Here is a 16,033-nt window from a genome sequence, read left to right on the forward strand (position 1 = left end):
AGCTTCTCTGTGTAGAATTATGTATCAGCATCAAATTACATTTTAGAGCTCTACAGAATAAAATATGGATACTCCTCGACTGTGCCAGCGATACTTTGTCACTAGCTTTCTTACGCCAAGAGTGAGATGAAAACCTAGTAATGTGCATGAAGAACTATGAATACACACTGTGTTTGTAAGCATTTTTACATAAGTATTGTGTATCTTTCTATCATAAATTATTTACATCTTTCCTCTCCAACCCCCTAAAACTAGCCAACTTCTGCACTGATATCAGAAAAATGGAATTCTTCTAGGTATTTTCATGTAAGAAACGTTATTTGCACGTGTGTCACAGGGTGATAGGTTTGCCGTCACTATGGGTGAAGGTGACACGGTGACTGGATGTTGTGAGATTTCAGACATATACTGTAATTTAGTTATTTAGGTAGTTATCCACCATTTCACTACAGTTTGCTAAATAATTACATTATGTCAAAAACAGAGTTCTATTGGGACAGCAAATCAGTCTTCAAAAATTAGCTAAGAAAGGATGTATTGATTCTCAACATGAGCAGGTCCCCCCACCCCGTACCAGTTTTTAAATTAAAACTTACTTGTGGTTAGAATTAACAAAGAAAATCTTCAGATAAATCTTCATATATGGTGGATGTTTGGTGAAGCAGGGATGCACCTATTTGGGGAAAATAGTGTCTATTGGAATAAAAATATTATTTTATTGGCACAATATAAATGATCATGTCTAAATAACAATAATATACAAAACCTTCTGACAATGAATTTAGCCTAAATGTTAATCATGAAGCACAATTAAATGAATTTTCTATCCCAGTACTGACTAGTTCCATGTCTTTGAATGCAGGTGATGCACATGTTCAAAGGATGCCGCAGGGAGGACACATCTCCGCATATATATGGCGTTGCCCAAGCTGCATATTGGAATATGCTGATGACTCGCCAAGACCAATCTATTGTCTTGCTTGGTAGTAGTGGCAGCGGCAAAACCACAAGCTGTCAGCACTTAATCCAGTATCTGGCGACAGTATCCGGCAGCACAGGGAAGATTCTGACAGGTATTTAAAGGGTGTAACTGAATTTATAACTTCAATGTAAAATTAAAGGACCAGTTCACTCAGGAGAGAGATTTACTAAGCAGTAATAACACTTAATTAACAATCAAAATGGATAAATAAACATGATAAACATCTGACTGATGGTGTGTGTGTCATTCTGTGGGCACGCTTGTTATTTCAGAGGCTGCTACAAGTCCACTGCAAGTGTCCTTAAAAGGATTGGAAAGTCAAAATTAAACTTGCATGATTCAGATAGAGCATGTCATTTTAAGACACTTTTAAATTCACTTCTATTTTCAAATGTGCTTCGTTCTCTTGGTATCCCTTGCTGAAAAAGAATATGCACATATCCTACACTAGTGGTAGCTAGCTACTGATTGGTCCCTGCACACATTTGTCTCTTGTGATTGGCTAACTAGATGTGTATGCTGTTCCTTCAGCAAAAGATAAGAGAATGAAGCAAAATTGATCATTGAAGTAAATTGGAAAGTTGTTTAAAAATGTATGTTCTATCCAAATCCTGAAAGACAATTTTGGGGTGTTCTGTCCCTTTAAACAACAAATTGCAGCTTGTACACTAAAGTGCCCTTATAATTATCTGGTGTGCTTGTATATAACACTGTGAATGAGTAAAGTATAATGAAGTACCTTCTGTATTTGTTGTGGTGAACTAAACGCTTATGTTTATTCTTACCTCCAGCACTGTTGATGTTCACCTGGTGTACGGTTCCACAAGACCAGATCTTAGTATTTCCCAAATGCATATTCATTAAGTCTACAGAGCAGCAACAACATTTAGATTTTGCAAACACTGTGGACAATTTTTGGATTATTGCATTTTTTTAAATGCCTAGTAAGCTTTTTGTTCTGGGCATGTCAATGCATTTTACCGATAGAGTATATAAATGCAGCCCTGTCAGACTAATGCAGAAATTGCTAATTAGGCTTGTATGTTGATATGGTCTTTGCAATTTGCCTGACTTCATCTTCTAATTTATATCTGTAATAAATAAACCTAGCAATTGAAACTCAATAAATTCACCATATGTACAGGTATATACACACTACAGTTAAGGGGGGGGTCTTAAGAATGAATTGCATGTGCTTAGGAAATTTATTTTAATTTATTTTTCCCTAGTAATATCCCTGGAATTTAGAAATAGTTTAACAGTAGTACAATAATGATTTTGTTTAAAGATAATTTCCTCTAATGAAATAGAGCATTTTCTTCATAAATGGAAAGAGTCCACAGCTCCATTCATTACTTTTGGGAATTCAGAACCTGGTCACCAGGAGGAGGCAAAGACACCCCAGCCAAAGGCTTAAATACCCCTACCACTTCCCTCATCCCCAGTCATTCTTTGCTTTTTGTCCCAAGAGGCTGGAAGAGAAGTGTCAGAAGTTTTCGATAGTCTCTTATGGAGGGTAGTACTCTTCGGCATGGGACTGGAGTTTTAAGTAGTCCTGTCACCCTCTCAGTGAGAGCATGGAGGAACGTTAGAGTCCGGAGATGCAGGGAGAGTCTTTCTGCAAAACCATCCAGACTCATATTAACAGCTCCACAAGCAATCAGCGTTGAGTTTCGCTGCCTGCTTTCTTCTCTCAAGTCCATGGTAGAAGTGATGCTACTATCTGTCACACTTGAAGGGCTGTGTTCCTGTTCCACTGCGTAGATTCCGGTAAGATTGTTTTATTTTACTTTCATCATGAATGTGCGGTATTTCAGCTGTTTATCTGAAAGGCTACCACCATGCTGGATTAACTTTGACACAGGTTCTCAGTGAGGCTCCTTTTGTATCTTGGAATCAAGGGATAATATCTCCTGAGGGGGGTTATTGAACAGGGTTTTTTTTTTTAATCAAGTTTATGTGATTCTGTCTGCTACTGTGTAGTGATACTTAGGCTCATGACTATTTTGGAACATAATGGCCTATGTCTAGTAATGCAGCCTTTACGGTCGGGCGCGCTTTTTCATGGACTGCACGGTTTACCTCGTGACTGGGCGTGGTCACGTTTTGGCTCTCAATTTCCGCATTCCTGACCGTGTGGCGACGGAGAAATTCTGGTCTGCTGGTGTCTGGCTCATAGGAGGTGGTGAGTGCCCCAGCCATGGGGGGTGTAAGGTGCTGTTTAGATTTTTCTGATTGGTCCATTTTTTATTCAATATCCCAGTTATGGAGGATTCTGACTTTATGGAGACTGATGTCTCTGATTCAGATTCTACATCTTGCGAAGAATATGAATTTACCCGGGCATACATGCCCATCAGTTATGTTCCGAATGCCGTTTTAGAGTGCTCCATTCCTCAGGATCAGGGAATGAGGGGCCCGCTGAGCCATCCACCTCTGGGGATTCTATTCCCTACCACCAACTCTTACTACGCATGCAGGTAACCCAAACGCTGCTTATCCTTCTATGGAGTGTGGCCTGTTCCCACCGGAGGTTACAACACAGTTCCGCATGGCCATATATTTGGCGCTGGCGCATCTTCACCTCCCGGGAGTGTACTTATGATATTGTCTGTGTTCCGTTAACCGGGGCACGTGGGATCACCTGGTCCAGTTCAGCCCTCCGGGGGAGCGACTGCCCCTGAAGCTTCAGGGGGCCACCCTTAGGGTCTGGTGTCTTCATTTGTCCCGGCGGAGGTATGTTGCGCTTTTCGTTATAGACTGGCGTGCCTTCGTGTTCTACTGAGACACGTTTTGGCGTTGCTGGAGGATCCCACTCTAAATGGGGCTGGGAATTCTCATTCTTATTCTTCGAATGGCTTGCATGATAAGACATAAGAGGATGAAGTAATCTGCTTATATATTTCTCTTGTAAGGTGTATCCAGTCCACGGATCATCCATTACTTGTGGGATATTCTCCTTCCCAACAGGAAGTTGCAAGAGGATCACCCACAGCAGAGCTGCTATATAGCTCCTCCCCTAACTGCCATATCCAGTCATTTTCTTGCAACTCTCAACAAGCATGGAGGTAGTAAGAGGAAAGTGGTGAAATGTAGCTGTTATCTTGCTTCAATGAAAAGTTTTATTTTTAAATGGTACCGGAGTTGTACTATTTTGTCCCAGGCAGAAAAATAGAAGAATCTGCCTGTAATTTATATGATCTTAGCAGGTTGTAACTAAGATCCATTGCTGTTCTCACACATGACTGAAGAGAGAGGTAACTTCAGCGGGGGAATGGCGTGCAGGTTATCCTGCTATGAGGTATGTGCAGTTAAGATTATTTTCTAGAAGATGTGACTGCTAGAAAATGCTGCTGATACCAAATTTGTGTAAGGTAAGCCTGAATACAGTGATTTAATAGCGACTGGTATCATGCTTACTTTCTGAGGTAATACTCTTTTATATTTACAATATAAAACGTTTGCTGGCATGTTTAAACGTTTTTATATATACTTTGGTGATAAAACTTTATTGGGGCCTAGTTTTTTTCCACATGGCTGTCTTAAATTTGCCTAGAAACAGTTTCCTGAGGCTTTCCACTGTGTTACTATGAGTGGGAGGGGCCTAATTTAGCGCTTTTTTGCGCAGTAACTTTTACAGACTGACACATCCAGCTTCCTCCAGGAGTCCCCTGAATGCTATAGGACATCTCTAAAGGGCTCTTAGGCTTTCCAAAATCGTTTGTTGGGGAAGGTAGGCCCACAGCAAGGCTGTGGCAGTTGGTGTGACTATTAAAAAACGTTTATATCGTTTTTTTGAACTAAGGGGTTACTCATCCATTTGCAAGTGGGTGCAATGCTCTGTTAGCTTATTATACACACTGTAAAAATTTTGTTTGATTTACTGCCTTTTTTCACTGTTTTTCAAATTCTGACAAAATTTGTTTCTCTTAAAGGCACAGTACCGTTTTTTATATTTGCTTGTTAACTTGATTTAAAGTGTTTTCCAAGCTTGCTAGTCTGTACAAACATGTCTGACATAGAGGAAACTCCTTGTTCATTATGTTTAAAAGCCATGGTGGAACCCCCTCTTAGAATGTGTACCAAATGTACTGATTTCACTTTAAGCAATAAAGATCATATTCTGTCTTTAAAAAATTTATCACCAGAGGAATCTGACGAGGGGGAAGTTATGCCGACTAACTCTCCCCACGTGTCAGATCCTTTGACTCCCGCTCAAGGGACTCACGCTAAATGGCGCCAAGTACATCTAGGGCGCCCATAGCGTTTACTTTAAAAGACATGGCTGCAGTCATGGATAATACATTGTCAGCGGTATTAGCCAGACTACCTGAATTTAGAGGAAAGCGAGATAGCTCTGGAGTTAGACGAAATAAAGAGCATACTGACGCTTTAAGAGCTATGTCTGATACTGCCTCACAATATGCAGAAGCTGAAGAAGTAGAGCTTCTTTCTGTGGGTGATATTTCTGACTCAGGGAAGATGATGCAACCTGATTCTGATATTTCTACATTTAAATTTAAGCTTGAACACCTCCGCGTGTTACTCAGGGAGGTTTTAGCTGCTCTGAATGACACTGATACAATTGCAGTGCCAGAGAAATTGTGTAGACTGGATAAATACTATGCAGTGCCGGTGTGCACTGATGTTTTTCCAATACCTAAAAGGTTTACAGAAATTATTACTAAGGAATGGGATAGACCAGGTGTGCCGTTCTCTCCCCCCCTCCTATTTTTAGAAAAATGTTTCCAATAGACGCCACCACACGGGACTTATGGCAGACAGTTCCTAAGGTGGAGGGAGCAGTTTCAACTCTAGCAAAGCGTACTACTATCCCTGTCGAGGACAGTTGTGCTTTCTTAGATCCAATGGATAAAAAGTTAGAGGGTTACCTTAAGAAAATGTTTATTCAACAAGGTTTTATCCTACAGCCCCTTGCATGCATTGCTCCTGTCACTGCTGCTGCGGCGTTCTGTTTTGAGTCTCTGGAAGAGGCTTTACAGGTAGCGACTCCATTGGATGACATACTTGACAAGGTTAGAGCACTTAAGCTAGCCAATTCTTTTGTTTCTGATGCCATTGTTCATTTGACTAAACTAACGGCTAAGAATTCTGGTTTTGCTATCCAGGCGCGCAGAGCGCTATGGCTTAAATCATGGTCAGCTGACGTTACTTCAAAGTCTAAGCTGCTTAACATTCCCTTCAAGGGGCAGACCCTATTCGGGCCTGGTTTGATGGAGATTATTGCTGATATCACTGGAGGAAAAGGTCATGCCCTTCCTCAGGATAGGTCCAAATAGTCTAATTTTCGTGCCTTTCGAAACTTCAAGGCAAGTGCAGCATCAACTTCCTCTAATGCAAAACAAGAGGGAACTTTTGCTCAGTCCAAGACGGTCTGGAGACCTAACCAGGCCTGGAACAAAGGTAAGCAGGCCAAAAAGCCTGCTGCTGCCTCTAAGACAGCATGAAGGAACGGCCCCCTATCCGGTAACGGATCTAGTAGGTGGCAGACTTTCGCTCTTCGCCCAGGTGTGGGCAAGAGATGTCCAGGATCCCTGGGCGTTGGAAATTATATCCCAGGGAGATATCTTCTGGACTTCAAGGCTTCCCCCCCCAAAAGGGATATTTCACCTTTCCCAATTATATGCAAACCAGATAGAGAGGCATTCTTACACTGTGTACAAGACCTCCTAGTTATGGGAGTGATCCATCCAGTTCCAAAGGAGGAACAGGGACAGGGATTTTACTCAAACCTGTTTGTGGTTCCCAAAAAAGAGGGAACCTTCAGACCAATTTTGGATCTAAAGATCTTAAACAAATTCCTCAGAGTTCCATCATTCAAGATGGAGACTATTCGTACCATCCTACCTATGATCCAGGAGGGTCAATACATGACTACAGTGGATTTAAAGGATGCTTATCTTCACATTCCGATACACAAAGATCATCATCGGTTTCTCAGGTTTGCCTTCCTAGACAGGCATTACCAGTTTGTAGCTCTTCCCTTTGGGTTAGCTACAGCCCCAAGAATTTTTACGAAGGTTCTGGGGTCGCTTCTGGTGGTCCTAAGGCCGCGGGGCATAGCAGTGGCCCCTTATTTAGACGACATCCTGATTCAGGCGTCAAACTTCCAAATTGTTAAGTCTCATACGGACATAGTGTTGGCATTTCTGAAGGTGAAAGGTGAACGAGGAAAAGAGTTCTCTATCCCCCCTCACAAGAGTTTCCTTCCTAGGGACTCTGATAGATTCTGTAGAAATGAAAATTTACCTGACGGAGACCAGGTTATCAAAACTTCTAAATTCCTGCCGTGTTCTTTATTCCATTCCTCGCCCTTCGGTGGCTCAGTGCATGGAAGTAATCGGCTTAATGGTAGCGGCAATGGACATAGTGCCGTTTGCACGCCTACATCTCAGTCCGCTGCAACTCTGCATGCTCAGTCAGTGGAATGGGGATTACACAGATTTGTCCCCTCTACTAAATCTGGATCAAGAGACCAGGGATTCTCTTCTCTGGTGGCTATCTCGGGTCCATCTGTCCAAAGGTATGACCTTTCGCAGGCCAGATTGGACAATTGTAACGACAGATGCCAGCCTTCTAGGTTGGGGTGCAGTCTGGAACTCCCTGAAGGCTCAGTGATCATGGACTCAGGAGGAGTCACTCCTTCCAATAAACATTCTGGAACTAAGAGCGATATTCAATGCTCTTCAGGCTTGGCCTCAGCTAGTGACAATGAGGTTCATCAGATTTCAGTCGGAAAACATCACGACTGTGGCTTACATCAACCATCAAGGGGGAACAAGGAGTTTCCTAGCGATGTTAGAAGTCTCAAAGATAATTCGCTGGGCGGAGATTCACTCTTGCCACCAATCAGCTATCCATATCCCAGGTGTAGGGAACTGGGAGGCGGATTTTCTCAGTCGACAGACTTTTCATCCGGGGGAGTGGGAACTCCATCCGGAGGTGTTTGCACAATTGGTTCATCGTTGGGGCAAACCAGAACTGGATCTCATGGCGTCTCGCCAGAACGCCAAGCTTCCTTGTTACAGATCCAGGTCCAGGGACCCCAAGGCAACGCTGATAGATGCTCTAGCAGCGCCTTGGTCCTTCAACCTGGCTTATGTGTTTCCACCGTTTCCTCTGCTCCCTCGTCTGATTGCCAAAATCAAGCAGGAAAGAGCATCAGTGATCTTGATAGCGCCTGCGTGGCCACACAGGACTTGGTATGCAGATCTGGTGGACATGTCATCCTTTCCACCATGGACTCTGCCGCTGAGACAGGACCTTCTACTTCAAGGTCCTTTCAACCATCCAAATCTCTAATTTCTCTGAGGCTGACTGCCTGGAGATTGAACGCTTGATTTTATCAAAGCGTGGTTTCTCCGAGTCAGTCATTGATACCTTAATTCAGGCACGAAAGCCTTTCACCAGGAAAATCTATCATAAGATATGGCGTAAATATCTTTATTGGTGTGAATCCAAGGGCTACTCATGGAGTAAGGTCAGGATTCCCAGGATATTATCTTTTCTCCAAGAAGGATTGGAGAAAGGATTGTCAGCTAGTTCCTTAAAGGGACAGATTTCTGCACTATCTATTCTTTTGCACAAGCGTCTGGCGGATGTCCCAGACGTTAAGGCATTTTGTCAGGCTTTAGTTAGAATCAAGCCTGTGTTTAAAACTGTTGCTCCACCTTGGAGCTTAAATTTGATTCTTAAAGTTCTTCAGGGGGTTCCGTTTGAACCTCTTCATTCCATAGATATCAAACTTTTATCTTGGAAAGTTCTTTTTTTGGTAGCTATTTCCTCGGCTCGTAGAGTTTCCGAGTTATCTGCCTTACAATGTGATTCTCCTTATCTGATCTTCCATGCAGATAAGGTAGTTCTGCGTACCAAACCTGGGTTTTTACCTAAGGTGGTATCTAATAAGAATATCAATCAAGAGATTGTTGTTCCGTCTTTGTGTCCTAATCCTTCTTCAAAGAAGGAACGTCTATTACACAATCTGGATGTGGTTCGTGCTTTAAAGTTTTACTTAAAAGCTACTAAAGATTTTCGTCAAACATCTGCTTTGTTTGTTGTCTACTCTGGACAGAGGAGAGGTCAAAAGGCTTCGATAACCTCTCTTTCTTTTTGGCTAAGAAGCATAATCCGCTTAGCCTATGAGACTGCTGGCCAGCAGCCTCCAGAAAGGATTACAGCTCATTCTACTAGAGCTGTGGCTTCCACATGGGCCTTTAAAAATGAGGCTTCTGTTGAACAGATTTGCAAGGCGGCGACTTGGTCTTCGCTTCATACTTTTTCAAAATTTCTACAAATTTGATACTTTTGCTTCTTCGGAGGCTATTTTTGGGAGAAAGGTTTTACAGGCAGTGGTACCTTCCGTTTAAGTACCTGCCTTGTCCCTCCCTTCATCCGTGTACTTTAGCTTTGGTATTGGTATCCCACAAGTAATGGATGATCCGTGGACTGGATACACCTTACAAGAGAAAACATAATTTATGCTTACCTGATAAATTTATTTCTCTTGTGGTGTATCCAGTCCACCGCCCGCCCTGTCATTTTAAGGCAGGTATTTTTTAATTTTAAACTACAGTCACCACTGCACCCTATGGTTTCTCCTTTCTCTGCTTGTTTTCGGTCGAATGACTTGATATGGCAGTTAGGGGAGGAGCTATATAGCAGCTCTGCTGTGGGTGATGCTCTTGCAACTTCCTGTTGGGAAGGAGAATATCCCACAAGTAATGGATGATCCGTGGACTGGATACACCACAAGAGAAATAAATTTATCAGGTAAGCATAAATTATGTTTTTTTTTTTATTTGAGTATCCTTTTCCAGTTCTGAGCTTGGAAGACTCGGATCCCTGTTGGGCTGGTCCTGCGGGTGTGTCCGTTCTTCATGGGCGATAACCTACAGGTTGCCTAATCTTTTTTAATCCGGTGAGGATGGATTTTATTTGGTTTAAAGATCATGTTGTTGTAATATTTCCTTTTGGAATTTTATTCTCTGGAATTGATACTCGAGATTTTGTGGGTCTACCGCCACAATGCCCTGAATGCACGATCCTGTTGATCTCGGCAGTTAAGCAGGGCCAGGCCTGGTCAGTACCTGGATGGGAGCCCGCCTGGGAACACCAGGTGCAGTAGGCTTATCGCACTGTTTACTTCTTCAAAAGTTTGTTCAAGAGTGAGGACGTGTTAGTCCTATGATTGTCTGTCTGTTGTTTTTCCCTCCATATTTGGGGGAGACTCTAGGTGGCCTTGACAGTTCTGGGGCCCTTGGTTTCAGGCTGGTCCTGACTGGGTACAAATTCTTCTGTTTTGAGGCCTAGTTCAGACATGTGGCGCCTTTTTATACCTGGCTGGTCTGGTAAGGGCGCTGAGTGCTCACACTATGATTTGTGTTGTTTTCCTTGTTTTTATTTTACAATTTTCAGGCATCCTGAGAGGACTTGATAGTCTGTGGTTTGCCTAGGGGCATGGGGGATTAAGTTCAGTCCTCATTAGCCTTTCAGTCTAGTCGGCCGGGACTCCGTTGAGATCCGCTGCGACATACTCAGCTGGTTTCTGATTTTGCGGGAACTAGAGTGTTTCCTTGCCGTAGTGGGTTGGACGTTTGAGGTCCTTCATGCCGCTGGTTCTTGCCGGCCTTGCCTTTTTATGGTCTCTTTTGGAGTGTCCTTTTAGGACTTGTTCATTTTGAGGTTCTCTTCCTTCTGGTGGAGACGTTCTGTTCTTCGTCCGTTTTTTTCTGTTGGCTTTGGCCAATTAATTTAGGAAGTGAGGGCCGTGCGGCTTTTTCTACTTCCGGGAGTTAGTTGTCTCCATATCAAGGACGATAGGCTGTGTTGTCTCCTTTTTCAAGCTTTTGCTTAATGGATGTTTCTACCAGGGTTTGGGATGCTCTGCATTCTTCTTCCTTGGGTGTAGTCCTCCGGAAGGATAATCTGAGAGGATTATGGAGACTAGCCTTCTTTATACTCTCTTGTTCGGGTGACTTTGTTCTCGTATTTCCCTTATTTTTGGGTTATTCTTGCAGCCTTTGGTCTCTAGAGTTATTGTGTGACTTAGTTGCGGTTTACCACCTTGTTGGGGGGGTGTTGACCTCCTGCTAAGGGTGTTTTCTTCCCTTTGGGCTGGGAATTACGAGTGAGTCCTGTACCCATTTTCCGGGATAGCCCGGTTATCATCCCCTTTGAGATCTGATTTCTTCAGACGGGGTATCTTGTGTTCCCTGGGGGTGTCATTCGTTTTAAGACGATTCTGGGTCCCGGGTCTGGATTCTTGTCTTGGATCCTTCTTGGATGTCTGGAGACTTATGATCCTGCGGTCTGGTTTGGGACGACAGTTTTTCTGGGAGACTATGTTATGACATAGGGTGCTAGCTCATTGGGCTTGCAAGCACGTAGGCCAGGGTTCAAATCCAGCTTCGGGTACTTGTTGTAATCTTGAAGGCCTGACTTGTCCTTCTGATGGAGTGTGCTCCTTTTCATGGGGAGTTGGATTAACAGTGGTGTCTGGATGCTTGTTTCATTCTGTCCTTGTTTTGATCAGACTATGGCTTTCATCTCTTGTGGGCATGTGCGCTTTTCTTTATCTGTGCCCTCCCCTTTGAGGGGGTAGTTTTTCTTCCTTAAGAGCTAGGGTTTCCTCTCTCTGGAAGGGTTGTTATCCTGCCCTGTGTGTAGGAGGTTGGAACGGGTGGCTTTATTTCTGTAAGAGGCAGCAGTCTGCTGCTCTGTGGGTTGCTCCATTCCAACTGTTGGAAATTCAAATCTCCATATAGAGACTGTCAAAGAGAGTTGCGACAGGTCTTCTTAAGGATCTATTGCACTTTTCTCTGTACCAGGTCCTAGGGGGTTCCCCCTGTCTATCAGACATGCCTGTCGCTTGGGCTGATCCAGTGTTAGGAGCAGGATCTGAGATCTGTTGCTCTGCTAATTCGTCCTCGGGTCATTCGAGGTACGGTAAGCCTCTTTGAGGTTTCTGATTTTCTCCACGTTGAAGGTCTGCCGGCTCTTGGTTAGCCTGTGACTTTGTCCACTGGTTAGTGGATGCTTAGCAGACTGAGGGTTGGTGGTTTGGATCCTATCTTCAGCTGCTCTTTACTTGCCCTGCAAGTATTCAAGTTTCAGAGTCATCTTTAGATGACTGCAGTGTGCACTGTTTTGAATTCAGGTGTCGGACGTCAGATGTTCACCATTCTGAGCTTGCTGCACAAGGTTTCGTTTTCTGAATATTTAGATATTCTGAGCTACCTTTTTGCGACTTGGAGACTTTTTCAGTTGTCTTCTAGAGTGCGGTTGCACTGTGAAACAGAGAAGATAATCTTCTCCTAAACAGACTCCCGGTCTTAGCCCGTGGTTTCTGTATTTCTGGGGTCTGGGCATTGCCTCCCCTTGTTTCTATGAAACTGGTTGGGTCTCTGTTAGCTTTCCTCGTCTTCTCTCTGTTTTCTTTGCTTTGTATTTTTATTTGGGACTCATCGTGCCCTCTCTTAGGTTTTTTTTCTGGAGTTCTTTATGGATGTTTCCTCCGTGTCTTTCTCCTTTGTAGAAGAATACGGTAGTTTGTTCCCTTGTTCTATAGGTGTGTTGTTTGGAGACCAACTACTGGGCGACGTTGTCTCCTGGAGGCTTGTTGGCTCAGTCGAGTCTCGTTCCTGCGGTTTCTAGCAAGACTGTGGACGATCTGCGGGTCAGTGTCCTTGGGCCTTTTCCTTTTTTCCAAAGTTTTTCTCGGCTTCGGACAAGCGGGATTTTGTTGGGTCTTCTATGGCTTGGGTATTGTTTCCCAAAAGTAATGAATACAGCTGTGGACCCTTTCCAGATGGAAAGAGTCCACAGCTCCCCGCCCGTATTTTTTCGGTGGGGCGTCTGTTATTTTTTTTTGTTCTGGCACATTTTCACCCTGATCTTTCTTCTACTGTTCCTTGTTCCTCGGCAGAATGACTGGGGGATGAGGCAAGTGGGAGGGGTATTTAAGCCTTTGGCTGGGGTGTCTTTGCCTCCTCCTGGTGGCCAGTTTCTGAATTCCCAAAAGTAATGAATGCAGCTGTGGACTCTTTACATCTGAAGAAAAGAAAATTATCAGGTAAGCATAACTTGTTTTTTATAGAGGTTGAAGAACAAAAATAGATTACATAACACATCACAATATAAAGTCAGAATGCTAACTTAAAGGGACGTAAAACAAGTTGAGATAGAGACAAAATATATGTGCATTAATTACTTTACCTGCAAATTTATACTGCAGTGCCTCGCCATTAACCTTTTTTTTAAGTTTCTGAATTGTGCAGCTCTAACTCCACCCACACAATTCCTTTTATGGTTGTAGCTATATCCATTGTTTTGGTAAAATGCACAACTGAAAAAAAGGGGCAACCAGACGTGGACTCCTTGCTCAGTGTGCTTAGAGGAATATAGCTACACCTCACTTACGAGGCCCAATGAAGGCCGAAATGATCGTCTGGGGTTGCTGTGTTCCTTGTTCAGAGAGGAATTGCCTGGTATTTCGGCGCTGGACTGACCGTAATAGGCGGGATCAGACTGATATACTACAAGAAAGTTCTACTCTGTGAAAGGCATTACTGGGCTAAAAAGCTGTACCCAGGTGGTAAATCGCCATTGAACAGGCTAACAATGTTATTGAGCCAGTTGTTCGTTCCTGAGTGCACTTCTCTCTGTATGTATTTAGTCTCCCTATGGGAAAAAGGGGCAACCAGACGTGGACTAATTGCTCAGTGTGCTTAGAGGAATATAGCTACACCTCACTGACGAGGCCCAATGAAGGCCGAAACGATCGTCTGGGGTTGCTGTGTTCCTTGTTCAGAGAGGAATTGCCTGGTATTTCGGCGCTGGACTGACCGTAATAGGCGGGATCAGACTGATATACTACAGGAAAGTTCTACTCTGTGAAAGGCATTACTGGGCTAAAAAGCTGCACCCAGGTGATAAATCGCCATAGAACAAGCTAACAATGTTATTGAGCCAGTTGTTCGTTCCTGTGAGTGCACTTCTCTCTGTATGTAATTGTTTTTTATAGAGGTTGAAGAACAAAAATAGATTACATAAGACATCACAATATAAAGTCAGAATGCTAACTTAAAGGGACGTAAAACAAGTTGAAATAGAAACAAAATATATGTGCATTAATTACTTTACCTGCAAATTTATACTGCAGTGCCTCGCCATTAACCTTTTTTTTTAAGTTTCTGAATTGTGCAGCTCTAACTCCACCCACACAATTCCTTTTATGGTTTATCCATTGTTGTTTTGGTAAAATGCACAACTGAAAAGGGATTATCTGATGGAGCATGCCTAGAACTCAGGTGAAATACAATGCCTGTGTCTAAACACTGATAAGAGGGGTGGAGCACAGTGTCCAGACAGCATGGCTATTTTAAGTATTTTTGCTTATTTTTGAAAATTATTTTAAAATACTTCCCAGCATCTCCACTTTGCCTGCACACTTGTCTCGCATGCACACTGTGTCACACCTCACCCTCGTGTCAGACATCACACACACTGTCACACCTCTCATGTCAGACATTACGCACACTGTGTTGCACCTCACCCTCGTGTCAGACATCACGCACACTGTGTTGCACCTCACCCTCGTGTCAGACATCACGCACACTGTGTTGCACCTCACCAAAAAAAGAAGAAAAAAAAAATACTTCAACAATTTTTAAACAATTTTTTTTATGCAAACTATTTTTACTTAATTAGCCCTTTTTGGATATGCACAGATCTCAACCTGTTGCATGGCACTTTAAAGGGACAGTCTAGTCAAAATTAAACTTTTATGATTCAGATAGGACATGCAATTTTAAACAACTTTCCAATTTACATTTATGATCAAAATTTCTTTGTTTTCTTGGTATTAGTTGAAAGCTAAACCTAGGTAGGCTATAATATGCTAATTTCTAAGCCCTTGAAGGCAGCTTCTTATCTGAAAGCATTTTACAGTTTTTCACAGCTAGAGAGCGTAAGTTCATGTGTGTTATATAGATAACATTAAGCTCATGCACATGGAGTTAAGAGTTAGCACTAAATGCCTGAAATGCAAGTCAATAGATAATCCTATATAATAAAGGGCCAGATATGTTTGTCCAAAGCTGTCATGCGCAGTAGAGACTGCACGAGGACAAACACACCTGGCCATAACGAATGGTCAGTCAGTGAGGTTCAGACAGCAGAGAGGGTGGCGGGACTGCTGCACTGCAAGAAATGGCCCGTGTACACGGACTTTAGGACTAGTAAATAAATAAATAGCCATGGGATAAGGGGGCAGTCTACAGAGGCTTAGGAACAAGGTAATCAGAGGTAAAAAGTATATTAATAACTGTGCTGGTTATGCAAAACTGGGGAATGGGTAATAAAGGGATTATCTATCTTTTTAAACAATAATCTCTTGCAAGGATAGGCATGAACCAAGGCTGTGGCGGACATTTTCCAAAGTACAGACCTTAGTGAAGGACACCATGGGACATTTCAAATTAAAAACATCAAACACCACTCTCTATTCCGAGAGGGTAGAGGATTCATGGTGGAATAACCATCCAACAGAAGTGGTAGAGACAGTGAAGGAGTTTAAACATGCATGGGATAGGCATAAGGCTATACTAGATATAAGTTAAGGTCAGGAACTAATGGAAGTATTCAGAAAATTGGGTAGACTAGATGGGCCGAATGGTTCCTATCTGCCGACACAGTTTATGTTTTTATAAGTCAGGAGCACTTTGCTGTCAAATGAGCCATACATTGGATGCCCCTGGTCTAGTTCCACAAGTGCAAATTAGTCATCTAATCAAACAAGTTTAAAATAAAATTTATATAAATGCTGCTTGTGGTATACTGGTATAAAATGTTTTCAAAATTCTTACCTTTTATTTATTTTTTGGTTCTATTGAGAGTCTGCAACTCCTGACCAAACCCACCCACCTTGATGTGAATCGCATGATCATCATGGTTGGTTACTTGGTAAGGTAAGGTTTGTCAGAGTAGGCAGCAGTCTTCTACGCGGAGGCATCAGCACCATGCTGCCGCACA

At 42.9% G+C, this 16,033-nt stretch overlaps 1 protein-coding gene and 1 pseudogene across 9 annotated transcripts in view; both read left to right on the forward strand.

Annotated features, from left to right (window-relative positions):
- The window catches only part of MYO18A (myosin XVIIIA), a 527,256-nt gene that overhangs the window by 46,296 nt on the left and 464,927 nt on the right, over positions 1-16,033 (forward strand). For all 9 annotated transcript variants that reach the window (XM_053706173.1, XM_053706175.1, XM_053706166.1 and 6 more), the window contains one exon: positions 863-1,073. In XM_053706173.1, the coding sequence (XP_053562148.1) occupies positions 863-1,073 (211 nt within the window). The remainder of the gene's footprint in view (positions 1-862; positions 1,074-16,033) is intronic.
- Positions 10,015-10,130, forward strand: LOC128654888 (uncharacterized; annotated as a pseudogene).

This window comes from Bombina bombina, chromosome 3, assembly GCF_027579735.1.
Source record: "Bombina bombina isolate aBomBom1 chromosome 3, aBomBom1.pri, whole genome shotgun sequence".
Classification (NCBI taxonomy): domain Eukaryota; kingdom Metazoa; phylum Chordata; class Amphibia; order Anura; family Bombinatoridae; genus Bombina; species Bombina bombina.